The 14,510-nt window shown below is 34.6% G+C and overlaps 4 protein-coding genes and 1 long non-coding RNA gene across 5 annotated transcripts; 1 reads left to right on the top strand and 4 right to left on the bottom strand.

Moving 5' to 3' along the window:
* Positions 1–377: 377 nt before the first annotated feature.
* Positions 378–2,623, top strand: LOC9315148 (nuclear speckle splicing regulatory protein 1). Its single transcript, XM_002880853.2, has 4 exons — positions 378–1,039; positions 1,134–1,256; positions 1,390–1,608; positions 1,952–2,623. The coding sequence occupies exons 1-4, from the start codon at positions 470–472 to the stop codon at positions 2,300–2,302; spliced, it is 1,263 nt and encodes a 420-aa protein (XP_002880899.1). The 5' UTR covers positions 378–469; the 3' UTR covers positions 2,303–2,623.
* Positions 2,624–2,813: 190 nt separating this feature from the next.
* Positions 2,814–3,608, bottom strand: LOC9315147 (NDR1/HIN1-like protein 1). The gene is given in 2 exon segments (XM_021029019.1): positions 2,814–3,277; positions 3,369–3,608. Coding segments are annotated over 2 exon segments (621 nt in total). The 3' UTR covers positions 2,814–2,896.
* A 2,623-nt stretch (positions 3,609–6,231) lies between these two features.
* LOC9315146 lies at positions 6,232–6,661 on the bottom strand. Its single transcript, XM_002879033.2, has one exon. The coding sequence runs from the start codon at positions 6,505–6,507 to the stop codon at positions 6,232–6,234; it is 276 nt and encodes a 91-aa protein (XP_002879079.1). The 5' UTR covers positions 6,508–6,661.
* Positions 6,662–9,036: 2,375 nt separating this feature from the next.
* LOC110229448 lies at positions 9,037–9,735 on the bottom strand. Its single transcript, XR_002332846.1, has 2 exons — positions 9,437–9,735; positions 9,037–9,340 (listed from the first exon to the last, which is right to left on the bottom strand). It is a non-coding gene; the product is annotated as an uncharacterized LOC110229448 (long non-coding RNA).
* Positions 9,736–10,460: 725 nt separating this feature from the next.
* On the bottom strand, positions 10,461–11,412 carry LOC9316966 (NDR1/HIN1-like protein 10). The gene has a single exon (XM_021029663.1). The coding sequence runs from the start codon at positions 11,296–11,298 to the stop codon at positions 10,567–10,569; it is 732 nt and encodes a 243-aa protein (XP_020885322.1). The 5' UTR covers positions 11,299–11,412; the 3' UTR covers positions 10,461–10,566.
* Between the last annotated feature and the right edge of the window lie 3,098 nt (positions 11,413–14,510).

The raw sequence follows: 14,510 nt of genomic DNA, 5'->3' as shown, positions 1-14,510 counted from the left end.
AACAAACGCTTAGCGAAATCCTCCCGCTGATCCTTCCACCGATCACATAGATACTTCCGGAGGCTGATAGAAGTATGAGCGGATTAATTCAGAACCATCTCATCTGAGAGTGAAGATATCCAACACATTGATGGGGACAGAGACAGAGAAGACAGCTTCAGTTTCTTCTTATGCGCGGAATTTGACATTGAGATGGACATTGTCAGGGTCAGTTTAAATGTCCTAATGAATATAGGAAAAAAATGAAAGTTAGAAAGTTGAGGAAAAAGGAAACTTTAGAAAATTAGAATTTGACAGAGAATTAAATAGAAAGACCCAACACAACTTGAAAAAGGGTTTTATTTAAGTTCTGTTTCTTCTCGAGCATTGTTTTTTAGTCATTGACGACGAGAGAAATTCATTCTGATTTTTAATTCCTGACAAGTGCAAAAATCTATAGCTAAACGAAACCATTGGCGATTACTCTGAGATGGAACCTTTTAGTGCAAGTTTTGATTCTTCAAACCCATTAGGGTTTTTGGAGAAAGTCCTTGACTTTATTGGGAAAGAGAGCAACTTTCTGAGGAAAGACACGGCTGAGAAAGAGATCACCGATGCTGTTACGGCCGTGAAGGAGAGGTTGAGGGAAGCAGAGAAGAAGAAGATGACGGAGTCCATGGAGGTGGAGAAGGTGAGAGCCTCGACGTTGCCGTTTAATTCAAGTTTTGATCTTTCAGACCCATTAGGGTTTTTGAAGAAAGTCCTTGACTTTATTGGGAAAGAGAGCAATTTTCTAAGGCAAGACAAGGCTGAGAAGGAGATCATTACCGCTGTTACGGCCGCGAAGGATAGGTTAAGGGAAGCGGAGAAGGAGAGTGTAAAGCAAGCAACAGAGAAGATTAACAAGTACGGACTGCAAATTAGGGCTCCGTCACAGAAAAAACAGTCATCATCTCGACCTCCACTTCGGACTGCTTCAATATTTGGTGAGGATGATGAAGACAACGATGTCGAGAAGGAGATTTCTCGACAAGCTTCAAAGACCAAGGCTCTTAAAAAGGTATTGTTGACTCATCATTCTGAGTTTCTGACTCTGTTTCTTATGTACCATTAAATTGTATCTTTTGTTAAATGATTTGTTTGTGTTGATGTAGATTGAGGAGCAACATAAGAAAGCTTTGAAGGAGGATCCTTCTGCTTTTGCATACGATGAAGTTTATGATGACATTAAACATGAAGCAGTGCTTCCACGAATGCAAGATCGCGAAGAGCACAAGGTAAATCTAATCTCTTGATCTGAGAAACTTTATAAATCTATTTTCCATGTTTATGTGTTACCAAAATATGTCTTAGATTTTCAGAATGACTTATTGGATTGCTTATGTCTCATTTACTTCTTTCTATTTGCAGCCAAGATATATACAGCATATTATGAAACAAGCAGAACGTAGAGGAAAAGAACATGAAATAGTTTATGAGAGAAAGCTTGCGAAAGAAAGGGCGAAAGACGAACATCTTTTTTCCGATAAAGAAAAGTTTGTAACTGGTCCCTTTAAAAGAAAACTAGAGGAACAAAAGAAATGGCTGGCGGAAGAAAGATTTCGCGAACTTCGAGAAGAAAGAGATGATGTAAGTTCTGTTTCGTGTCAACGCTTTGCTTGTTCATTAGATCATGTTTGTATTTCAGTCTCTCGGACTAGTGCTTGCTCGGATAGCCAAAGTCCTTGGTTTTTCCTTTTAGTTTCTGTCTAATGTAACTCAGGTTTAGGAACTGTTTCCTGGTAAGTTAGCTAGATCACAATCTTTTCTTGTTATAATATTGTTGCATGTTGTGTCTAGAAATCATTTTTCTTGTTTCTCTGTTTTAGCAATTTGTGAGGAGATATAGCTTTGGTGGATTATAAACTGATTTAGTTTCTATTGCTATTTTAACTCATGTCAGCCCTTTAACTTTGTTTTCATCTTCTGTTAGGTTACAAAGAAGAACGACTTAAGTGATTTCTACTTCAACATTGGTAAAAATGTGGCATTTGGAGCTCGAGATATCGAAGCTAGAGATGCAGAGAGACTCGAGGAGCTGAGAAAGGCAGATAGGCTCGAGGAGCCGAGAAAAGAAGAGACAATTAAAGAGAAGAAAAGAAAATCACCGGAGAAGGAAGTGTCCCCTGACTCAGGAGATTTTGGATTAAGTAGTAAAAAAAGCGTCAAACCGCATCAATCAAAGAGGCAGCAAAAAGAAACGCCGAAAGCCACTAGAGAGGATGCGATAGCGGCTGCAAAAGAGCGGTTTGTATCCCGTAAGAAGGCAAGGATAGAAAAGTAGTAGTGCAACTTGGCAGATGTCAGTCCAACGGTCACCAACTTTTGGTTCCTGATAATCGATCAACCTTTGTTTTAAAACTTTTCTAGATAACGCTTATTCAATTGTAATTTTATTTGCAAAACTTGTAATGTAAAATTCATCATAAGGTATGTATTTCGAGCCACGACGGTCCACTCACTTCCAACCTCGCTATAGCTACTCATCCAAGCCATTGATGCAAAATCTGTAATTTGAAGGACAGCTTATGTCTCTGATTTGGATCAAGAACTTAAACCTCTCTTTCCTTTAACATAGTTCTACGCTCTGTTTTAAGCTCTGTTTTTACGTTATTTCAAATGAGTTTATATATAATGTAAACAAGGTTTTTTAGTGAATAGAGTTTATATTCTTTCAAACAAATAAAAACTTGTAATTCTTAACGAAATAGTTTTTTTAAAAAAAGATAGATTGTGGATACCTAACATAAAGTAAGTAAAATAAGGAGAGAATGGTGTCCAAGTCTTTAAAATAAAATAATTTCCTCAAAGTACCAAAATAAAGGTTATATGTATATTATTCCGTATATATGTTTTGTATGAATCAAGAGTTCAAAATTTAAAGATGGAAGTGTTGAGAACAAGGGAACACTGCTCTGCTTGTGGAGCTTAAATCGTCCAATATGAGCAAAACCGGACATCTTACGTGCAAACCAAACTTTCTGAACGAGAAGATCCCACTCTTCCATTGGAACTTTATATCGGCTATAACGTAACCGTCGGCAATACCGTGGCTGACAAGAAAATCCCAGGTCCGCTTAAGATTGTCGTTATTGTTTGCTAAAACCGCTGTCCAAGTCGTAACTTCACGAGGCTTCTGCCGCTTGCTTTGCAAGAAAACAGTCTCTGTCTCGAAGTCTCCTGGGACTAGGACGTGTAGACTCAGTTTGCTGTAGTAAACACTTGACTTGGAGCTTGGGTTGGTAGATGACAGATTAACCTAGATAAACCACAATAATCATATTATTAGGGTTTAGAATAGCTTTATACTTTTTGTAAAACGAACAAAGGAAAAACTTGAAAAGACTTACAAATACACTTGGACTGTGAGGATCAACGTAGAGATCCTCGAGCATGAACTGTGGAACTCGCGGTTAGTTAGCTAAGTAGCTGAAGGAAAAGACACATATTGTGAGTAAAATTAAAGCCGCGGACACGCCGAAGTAGATTGTTATTATTTTTTTTATTTTATTTTTTCTTTTGTTTGAACAAACAAGGCGAATGTGTTTTGACGCCGCAACACCTTCTTCTTTGGCTTCTGTCTTCTGCATTGTTTAGATTGCTATGTGTACGGTTTCTTCTCTTTAAGCTTTAATGGAACTTATTTGTGTGGTTTTGGATCGGAGTAACTATGATACGTAGATTTATATAGAAAAGCTTAGAGGGTGGAGAGTTTTATGGTTTTGGAAATCTTCTAAAAACAAGAACGGTAAAGAGACACAAAAGTGTAGAAAAGGAAAAATAGAAATGTTTAATTTTTTTATATGGAAAATATGGAAATGTTAAGTAATAGAAAAATAGAAAACATCCTTATATTTTCAACTCTAGTCCATTTAGTCGACACAACCCCAAAATATATCATATTTTGTTAATAATAGAGAAATAGAAATTATTCTTATACTTTTTCTTTTTTCTTATTTTTCAAATAATAACCAATATTTTTTTGAAATCGTTTTATCCTTCAAAAAGTTAAAAACTGTAAAAATAAAAGTTAATCTAACTCAAAAGATGTCCATTATGATTTATGCTCATCTAACGTTTAAGTTGTCTCAAAGAAGTCTGTCTGTGTTCCATTAACGGAATTAAACTGACATGGCAATCAAAACACATTACATTAAATCAAATCAAATCAAATTGTTTAACTTATGGGTCATTTGCAAAACTAGCCATATTTGATAAACTATTTAAGTATATAGCACTATATATGTATAATTTAAGAAACTAACACAAAGAACAAGTATAATGACCAAATGTGGCGGTGGTGGTGATCAAAGCCTTTGAACCGTAGCATAAAAGCATCGAACTGTTTGCAGCCGAAAGCTGTGGCCTATTAGTGAGCTGAACCGTAGTCAAAACATGTTTAAGGGAGATAATACCACGTACGATTGCATATATACTAAAATGATAATCAATTTTAGTAGGAGTTTCGACTATCTCATGAAACACATGGATTTGCGCTGAGATAACGGATTAGTTGTCACAGAAATAAGGAATTGGCCGTCGGACAAAGATGGGCCAATTGACCGAAAGAAAACATGTAATGACAGTCGAAATGTTACAAATTTATGGACATGTAATATAGCAATGTTTGTCTCACACGTATGTCAAAATTCTAAAGTTTTTAGTGAATAAATCGTGAAGTGATCATCACCATAGAATCTGATGGCCTTTGACAATTTCAAACTCAAATAATTGAATTTTGTTTGTACGATAGAAACCGACACAAAATAAATTATTATAAATAAATTAGATACTTACATAATATATTAATTAATGGGAAAGTTACTAGATTAACCCAAATTATGAGTTTAATTACTAGAGTGTCTTAAAAAATTTAGGGGTTAAATGAGTTATTTTCGTGACCATAATACCCTTTCTCTCTTTGTTAGGAATTAAAAAAAAGTCAAAATTACCCTTAAATAAATAATAAAAACGTGGGCAAAAAATATTAGGAAAAAAAAATTATTTGAAAAGTCTGCTGGATAAGTTGTGACAGATTTAATTTCCATGACAGACTTATTTGTCTCCAACAGATTTTTTGCGACAGATTTTTTTTCTCCCACAGACTTACTTGAAATAGGTGACGACAGATATTTAATTTGTAACAGATTTTTTCTCTACGACAGATTTATTTTATGATGACACCACAGACTTTTGTAATTTTGACAGATTTATTAAAATATGTGGCAGATTTATTATTTCAGTGGCGTCAGACTTATATTTTTTGATAAAAATCTGTCATAATGTAGCATATTTGTTAATGAAAAAATAATTACTAGTTTGACTTATTAGTGATAGCAGATTTATTTTATGTTATGACAGTTTTTTTTGTTTTAACAAAAATCTGGAGTGTGATAGCAGATTTGTTATTTAAAAATATAAATTGCTAGAATGACATATACTCGCAACCAAAATGTTTTATGTTATGACAGATTTTTTTATATTATGACAGATTTCAGATTGGATATAAAAAAATTTGTCATTGATAACAGTTTTATTGATGAAGATAGAATTTTAATCTGCATAATCTGGTAATGACAGACATATTCTTACCGCGACAGACTTATTTATATTAAATGACTCATGTGTGGCTCTCATCTTGTTAATATATGATTAATTTTTTTCGTTTTAGATAAATATATTTATTTTTTCGAATTTCTATTTTGTTTTCGTTTTGTATTTTTCATTTCATTTTATATTTTTTTCAATTTTTTTTTTATTTTTTTTATTTTTTTCGTTATATATAAAATTTTTAATCTAATTTTTTTTTTCGTTTTGTATTTTTTTTCGTTTTATATATTTTTTTTCAATTTTTATTTTTTATTTTGTTTTATATTTTTTTCGTTATATATATAATTTTTTTAATTTAATTTTTTTCGTTTTATATTTTCTTTTTCAATTCTTTGTCGTTTTATATTTTTTTTTTGTTTTGTATTTTTTCAATTTTTTATTTAATTAAAATATTATATGTTAATTAGTTTATTTTAATAGAATTGAAAATAAAATGGGTATTTGGTCTTTTAACACAAAAATTGTGTTATTCTAGTAAACCACAATATTTGGGTGTTAATCTAGTTATTTTTCCCAAAATTTGGGTCAAACTAGGTAAATTTCAGTTAATTAATTGAAGGATAGGAAACCACACACATAAAGTATTTTAAGGATTCCTTAGTTTCAATTATTACATAGTAACCCAAAAAAAACCTCGCATAAGTCTCCAGGAGGAGTTGTGTAGTATTTCTCATGAGCAAATTCGTTTTGGTTGCAGAGTTTTTTGCAAGCATTCTCACATAAAAGAATAGTTGCCTTTTTAGAAACTTTCATACACTGATTCGGGACACAATGCTTAACACACACTTCTACCGTACTCGCGTATGTTGAAACCATCATCGTAAATAAAACTACAATCATCAAAACACTGTAGATCTTTTTCATTGTTTGAGTCGCCATTATTTGAAGAGATGAGTTTATGAGTGTTCAAGCTTAATAGAATTTTGATTATGTTATATAGCAAACAGAAATTTAACAGGATGATTAGTATTGAGTTGGCTTTCTGTAAATTTTTACTTTATATATCAGAAGTTGTTTTAACCAATCTATAAATTATTTATATTGGAAGTCTACATGTGTGTTTTTTTCTTGTTGTAACCAATTTTTACATTATTTGAGTATTGTTTTTATAAGTTCGAGTTTCAGGTCGCGCGTTCGTTCAATGTAGTCATCAGGTCGGTTTTGAAGACTTCGGCTGCTTGGCAAAGTATGATCGTTCCGCAAGCTCTCGCGAGATGCTCGTCGACAGATCCAACGATAATTGATGCCGGCCGGCGGCGTTGGTTTTCCGCGCGTTCGATAGTTGGGGTACATGGAGACGGCAGTCCTTCCTCTTCATCGCGAGGTTGGAAGTCACGTCTTCGGCGCTGTAGTCGTTTGATCTGATTCTGGGAAGCGACTTGTGCTGCTACGAGGGCATCGATCCGTTCGGTGGTCCGTGCGTCCTCGACGTCATCTAGTTCTAAGATGGTTTGAACGAGGTTGTCCAGGTGGGTACCCTGGACTGTAGCTCCGGTACGTCCCGGTGCGGCGCCTACGGTTGCCCATGCTGCGGCGGCTGCTTCGACTGTGGCTGCTACTGCTAGTTAGGTAGGAGGCAGTGCGGCGTGAACAACATCAGACTCTCTCCCTGTGTTAGGCGTGAACAAGAGGCGACGCAAGGGTTCCGGTTTGACGCGGTCAGCTACTGGGTTTTGCGGAGGTAGTCCCTGCGCGTCGGGCGCTGTTGGTATGCCAGTGTTGGTTCCTCGGTCGCTCGAGGTGTCCATCATGTTGTCGCAAATCATTGTAGACTTGGGGTGCATCTGCTCGTCAAAGAAGGGTAGCTTCGAACTAAGCCCCACGGTGGATGCCAATTGTTTGTACCAAGGTTGTAACAATGAATAACTAGAGGATTTTCGGGGAGATCGAAGTAACTTCTGTATTATTGACGAACGAGATCGGTGAATTACAGGAAGTAAATGACGAACGAACGAGCGTATCAACTGGAAGACAGAAAATGACGAACGAACGAACGCATCAACTAGAAGATAGAAAATCACGAACGAACGAACATATTAACTAAGAGATAGAAAATTACGAACGAACGAACATATCAACTAAGAGACACAAAATGACGAACTAAATACAATGAGATCATATACGAATCTTTATCTGGTTCTCAGGGTATTGATTTGTGTACCTCTTGTCATAAATAGTGCTCTATTTGTAGGACAATGTTTGTGATCTAGAGTCCCTTGTGACTTAGAGTCCCTTGTGCTCTCTTTGCAAATTACCATTTTGCCCTTCAAACTTAATGGGCAGATTTGGAGTAGACAACATGCCCAATAAACATCAGAGTTTCTTTTTGGGACAAATGACATACAATGGGTGAAGCCCATATCCAACAAAAAAATCTTAAGAGTATAAAAATAGACAAAAAAAATCTTAAGAGTATAAAAATAGACACAAAAAATAAAATCTGAATTCATCATTTTTATAAACAATTTCGAAATCTCAATTGACAAAAAAAAAACTAGAAGTGCAACAAAATTTTTGAATGTGAAATTAACATAATATCGTAGTAGATGTAGTTAAAAATCAGATCAAGATCACCATCTCCTTTTTTCTTGAGACAAAGTCTCTTCCCCACCACCTAAAGAGCAAGTGTTCTTATTAGTAATTTAATAACTACTCCTATTAAACATACAATAAACTATATTCCCTCTGTATTGTTTTTGTTGTTATTTAAGGTTTTTTCACACAAATTAAAAAAACCATTAAATTTTATGTTTTACATTTTATTAATATATTTTATAATTTTTTCCTTGGACAAAACATTAAATCAGTAAGGATAAAACTGAAATTTTTACCAAAAATTTGCATTGAAAACTAAAACGACAACTATTATAAAACAAAATTTAAGTTCTAAAACGATAACTAAACTAAAACGGAGGGAGTATTAATTAAAAAAAAAAGTTTAGATTATGCTTTTTCACCATTCTTGGGATAATCTTCGAGAATTTCAGTTTTTAACTCCTCACAATCAAGTAATGCATCTCGTTCTTCTTCACCAATCCAAAACTCGGTTTTATCAACATGCCATTAAGGACCGGATCTCATCACTGCAGCTGCCAACAACATCGAAGCTACACGGCTTGCGGATGCGTTGGGAGGATGCTGCGACGTTGCTAAGAGTTTGCTCTGTTTTCTTTTAATCCCCTGTATTTTCCTCCTCTGTTTTGGAGTCACTTTAGTGTCATTTCTTTAAGACTCTTTCTTTTTCTTTATACCCATTTTCAACATATATAAATTTCACATTTAAGCAAAAAGGAAAAAAATTTCCTTAGAGAATTTCTTCTTCTATGAAAATAATTGATTTGTGAAGAATACTATTATATAATAAAGTAGACATAGGAGGCTTAGAATAAAGTTGAGAGTAACAGATGATGAAATAATGCAGAAAGACGTTCCCACCAACAATTACTTGTTCATATCACTAGAAAGCCCGAGTGGTTATAAATTACTCGCATCGATGAATCCTGTATACACTACAAACTCAGGAATCCAAGATCCTAGAATCTTCCCAAAGAAACCATAACCATTCAGAACATTATCTCTTAATCATCTCTCTTACTCAACAACAACAAAGCGACAGAAGCACTTCTCGCAAGAGAGACAGAAGCACTTCTCGCAAGAGAGACAGAAGCACTTCTCGCAAGAGAATATGCGCCACGGACAGCAAATCTAGATTCTATAGTCATTTCATTCAAACCCCACAAAAATGTGTCACCACAACTCCAATTAGCAAGAGAAAAAACTTGAAGCAGAAACAAGAATAAGGCCTTACCACAAAATAAGAAGTCAACCAAAACCTTGTTCCTCTATGAATCATTTATTAACCCACCAAATTCTCCAATAAGAGTAAGCATGCATATTGGCTAGTTCTTAACCTAACGATTCAACCATGATACATTCTCAAAAGTGACTCAATCATGACACAAACTTTCGATCTTAGCAGGGCATAAATACAGGATAACATATCATTTGAGAATCACCAATATAAACCTAATAAGAACTCACTAGAACCAATCATTCCAAAGACAATTAAGTTTCATTATGTCCAATCATGTCACAATCAAATCCTAATACCACATTCGTATCACCACAACTCCAATTACCAAGAAAAACTTGAAACAGAAACCAGATTATGGTCTAACCACAAAATAACAAGTCGAGCAAAAACATGCTCTACTATGAATCATTTAGTTACCTGATGAAACCCACCAATTCCCCCAATAACAGAAACCATCCCTATTGGCTATTACTTAACCTAACGATTCAACTATAATACAATCTCAAAACTAACTCAATCATGCCACAAATACCAAATAACATATCATTTGAGAATTACCAATAAAAATCTTAGTAAGAACTCACTAGAACCAATCATTAGAAAGACAATTCAAGTTTCATTATGTCCAACCATGTCACAATCAAATCGTAATACCACAGTCATATCATTCAAACCCCACAATTGTGTATCACCAAAATACTCCAATTACCAAGATTATGGTCTTACCACAAAATAACAAGTCGAGCAAAAACATGCTCTACTTACCTAATGAAAACCACCAATTCCCCAATAACAGTAACCATCCCTATTATCTATTACGTAACCTAACGATTCAACTATAATACAATCTCAAAAGTAACTCAAACATTCCACAATCTCTTAAGTTCCCATCTTTGACATGATAGCAAACGCGAAAAGTCGAACTCCAAACATATCATTAGTAATGTCAATAGAAGAAACTCAATTGTACTAATCAAATCTTCAAGAATTGAAACATCAACAATACATAACAAATGAGAAAGCTAAAAACTGAATCTTTTTCCATTCTTTCCATCATCCAAATCGAAAAACATAGTCGATTTACAAAAGATTAGTTAAGATAATATCCCTAAAGTGAATAAAACTCAATAAGTTTTGCATCTTTTATCAGAACCAACCATCTTCCCTGAAACACTACTCACCGGAAGACCAACAACAACATCATCACAATAAACCGTAACATATCGCCTCCTCCGAAACGCACCGTATCGAAACGTTACATAAGAAATCATCCTCAAATCAAACTCAACACTTCCTGTAACACTTCTCTCTTTCCCAATAGAATCAGCTAATCTTCCATCAACATAAGTACCAGAAACAGAGAGAGTCGCATTAACCACCGTTTGATCTTTCTTTCCTTGATCAAACGGTTGTAACCTAGTCTCAGAGAGAGAAACACGATTGTAATACATAGCACAAAGAGCAGCATCGTAGTGAAGTGACATCTTTGAATTAGGGTTTCGAAATTGGACTTGAAGATCCCATTTACCAGAGACTTGATTGTTGGAGACGTTGAAATTGGAGACGGAGAGTGAGTTTAGGTAAACGTCTGGGAGTTGAGGACGAACGACTAGGAAGAAGATGAAGAGGATTAGACCTAGGATTAGGAGGAATGTCATGAAGACGATGAAGAGACGGCGGATTATGACGGCGCGTGGGTTTGGTTGAGGTGGTGCGTAGTATGGGTTGTGGTTTTGGTAGGGGTAAGCGGTTCCGGTGGCGGCGTTTGGGTAACCGTTGGTGGGTGGTGGTTGTTGTGGGTTTGGGTATGGGTATGGGTATGGGTAACCAGTAGCGGGTCGTGGTGGATCTTGCATAGCTTTTGATTTGAGTTTTTTTGGAGATCTTTAGGGATTTGAAGACGCGAAGATGGTGAAGAAGAAGAAGAAGTAAAGGGAAGTAAGAAAAAAAAGGCAATTTAAATAAAAAGGAAATGCAAAATTCTTACGCGTTTTGTTTTTACTATTTTTTTAACGCGGTTTGTGTAATTGTGTTATATTGTTATCCCTGTTTACTAGTATTAGACCCAAAAAGTGGTTTCTAGTATAGCTGAATATTTTAGCTGAAGTAAAAAAGTTGATTCCTATATTATAGGGGGAATATTGCTGATTTGGGCATTTTTTGCCCCAAAAATTTGAGAAATGGAATGGATATCAGGTCTTCACGTTTTAGGCATTTCTTGAGTAAGTGTTATTACCAATCTATCCTTTCCTTTTGTACAATCTACTCATTGCTTCTTCTTCTCCGACCACAACCACCGTATTTCTCCGATGACAATTTTGATTTTCCGGCCACAACAATTATTGCTTTTTGAAGAAGAAAACTAAACCCTAGGATAATATTTAGTAAACCCAAGGGCTTCTATCATAAACTCTTATCAAATCAAATTTCCAATTCATATTTAAATCTAAACCAAATTAAAAAAATTACATGTTTGCAATTGACAAATCTTGAAGAAAATCAAGCGAGACGATTGAAGCTCTTCACGGCGAGACGATTGAAGCTTTGACGGCGATCGTCACCATAATCGATTCGGAGCTCACCATCGTCATCGTTACCGGATCTCATCGGAGATCTAATCAGCGTCACCACAATCTCGTTCACTGGATCTCATCATCGTCATCACCGGATCGGTATCTTATACGTGCCCAGATCAATCTGAATTTCACTCCTCAAAATTCTGAATCGAAATCGTAGATCCGAGGTCGTAGTGAAAATCTCTTTCCAAATTAGATAGAAGCTCAAAATTTCGTTTGATTTTGTGTAGCTAAAAGGAAATTTGGCTTGGGAGAGAGAGAGAGAGATAACAGAGGCGAGAAGAGAGAAAGAGAGATAACAGAGGTTGAGGATGTGAGAAGGGGAGGGTAAAAATGTCTTTTCCCTTATAGTAGAAATTCCTAAATACGTAAGACCTTGCAATCAGTCCTAAATTGATAATTTTCCTGGGGAAAAAGCCCATTCCCGTAATTAATTCATATTATAGAAGAACTAAAAATCTAAGACCATGAATATTTGTAGTTTTTAAAATGGTTTTTGGCTTTTCATTTTTGGTTTTTGTTTTGTTGGTTTTTGATTTTTAGAGTAGATTTAGTTTCTTTAGAAATTGAATGGTAGTTTGTTTATTTGGTTTTTAACTTTTTATGTTGATGAATTATAGTTTTGTTTACAAAAATAAGAAAAAAAATGAGAAACAATGTGATATATGGTTTTTGAGAAAGAAACCTCAAAAATATGGATCGAACGGGATATTATTGCCGTATAGAGATCATATCTCAAAAACTTAGACAAAGCGATTTATCTCTGGTGTTTAAGGTTCGGCGAGTTAGTGTTATCACTTATTATCAAAAGTCGTTGTGCATTTCTTTATATAATAGGTCCACGAATATAGAGTTAATGGGCCAAGCCCAATCCATGCACTTGACCTTCTCTTCGAATAAGAGAAGATAAATCTCATCTTCGTGTAGGTGCTAAGGTGCACATATGTATATTTTTTTTTTCCGGTAACTTTCATTGATTAGTTCCAACATGGGCAAAGTACAAGAGAGTTACATGGTGAAATACGGAGACCAATAACGAAAATACAAAAGTTCAAACATAAACTCTAATCAAGAATACATCATGGCACAAAGTAGGTATAGAAAGAGACACATGTCAGACACGTGTTATTTCGTGAAATGGGGATGGAAAAGCGACCGCCTCTGCCTTTCCACCGGAGCTGAGCCACCGATCAAACCCAGATTTTCCGGCGAGTTTCATCTATCCACAACAAGGATCTATCGATCTTCAGCTTATTACTCCGAAAATTACCACTTTCAGTTTCCTCCGAGTGTGAAGAAACAAAGCCTCGTGAATCTTCAGATATGTGAAGCACTGGAAAACGTGAGATGGCTAGATTTGGAACAACAAATACTTCCGTTTTGGATTACATGGCGAATTTGGAAAGTTAGAAACAACTTTATCTTTAACAAATTTTGGTGGAACGCTTCGAAGTTGGTTATAAAAGCTCAAGCAGAGGTATCAGAATGGGTCAACATTAACACAAAACAGCCTCCCTCTTGGACGCGACCAGTTTACCCTTTTGTTAAATGTAATTTTGATGATTCTCAATCTTCGAAGACAACTAGTGGTTGGGTGGTAAGACAACTAGTTATTAGAGACAAACCTAATCTTAACTTATGTGTTTATCTCAGGCTTTGTATATCTTTGAGATCCTTATCTACTTAGATTACGTAAAGGCTCATGTGTAAATATTAAATTGTAACCTCATCATTGAAATACACAACATATATTGATCAATCTCTACTTCTCTATGTATGCCACTATGGATAAGCATTTGCTTCGTGCACGAATGGCCATTTTGAGTAGAACATTTCTTTTGATGAATTGTTGTCATTTTATTTATGTCTAATTAAATGGTAATATAATAACAAAATTTATATTTTAGTTGATCTTAGATTAATTTGTCTGCGCATCGCAAACTTGATCCAACTTTTATAAGTCCATGACATGAAGCTTATAAAGAACACCTAAAACTTTTTTGTCACGGCTTGAGAACTCAAATATATATATATATATACATATATACTAGATTTTAACCCGCGGTACACCGCGGGGCTATATTTTCTTAAAAAAAATCAAAATGTAATTTGTTTGATAGATTATTTTGATTGTTAATTTTAGGATTTCACCCGTGGTATACTATCTTTTATAAATATCAACCCAAACCCGTCCTATCATATTACCCGTCCTGTGAAATTAAACAGCATTTAGTTATTTTTCTTTTTAATAATACTTTTATTTAAAAGCTATATAATTCAAGTCAATTTAAAAATTTCTTTTAAATGGTTCCCATAAGATATATATACATATAAATTAAATTTGTATAGAGTTGAAATAATATTAATATTACAAACTTTTTATATAATTTAAATATTATAAATATTTTTAAAAATATGCAATATATATTTTTTGTTATTGAATAAGAGGATATTATGTGTAAGAAATGTAGAAAATAAGAGTTTAATATTTT

The sequence above is a fragment of the Arabidopsis lyrata genome (assembly GCF_000004255.2).
Source record: "Arabidopsis lyrata subsp. lyrata unplaced genomic scaffold ARALYscaffold_4, whole genome shotgun sequence".
Lineage (NCBI taxonomy): Eukaryota > Viridiplantae > Streptophyta > Magnoliopsida > Brassicales > Brassicaceae > Arabidopsis > Arabidopsis lyrata.
The sequence above is the reverse complement of the archived record's forward strand: the minus strand, read 5'-3'. Positions and strand labels throughout refer to the sequence as shown.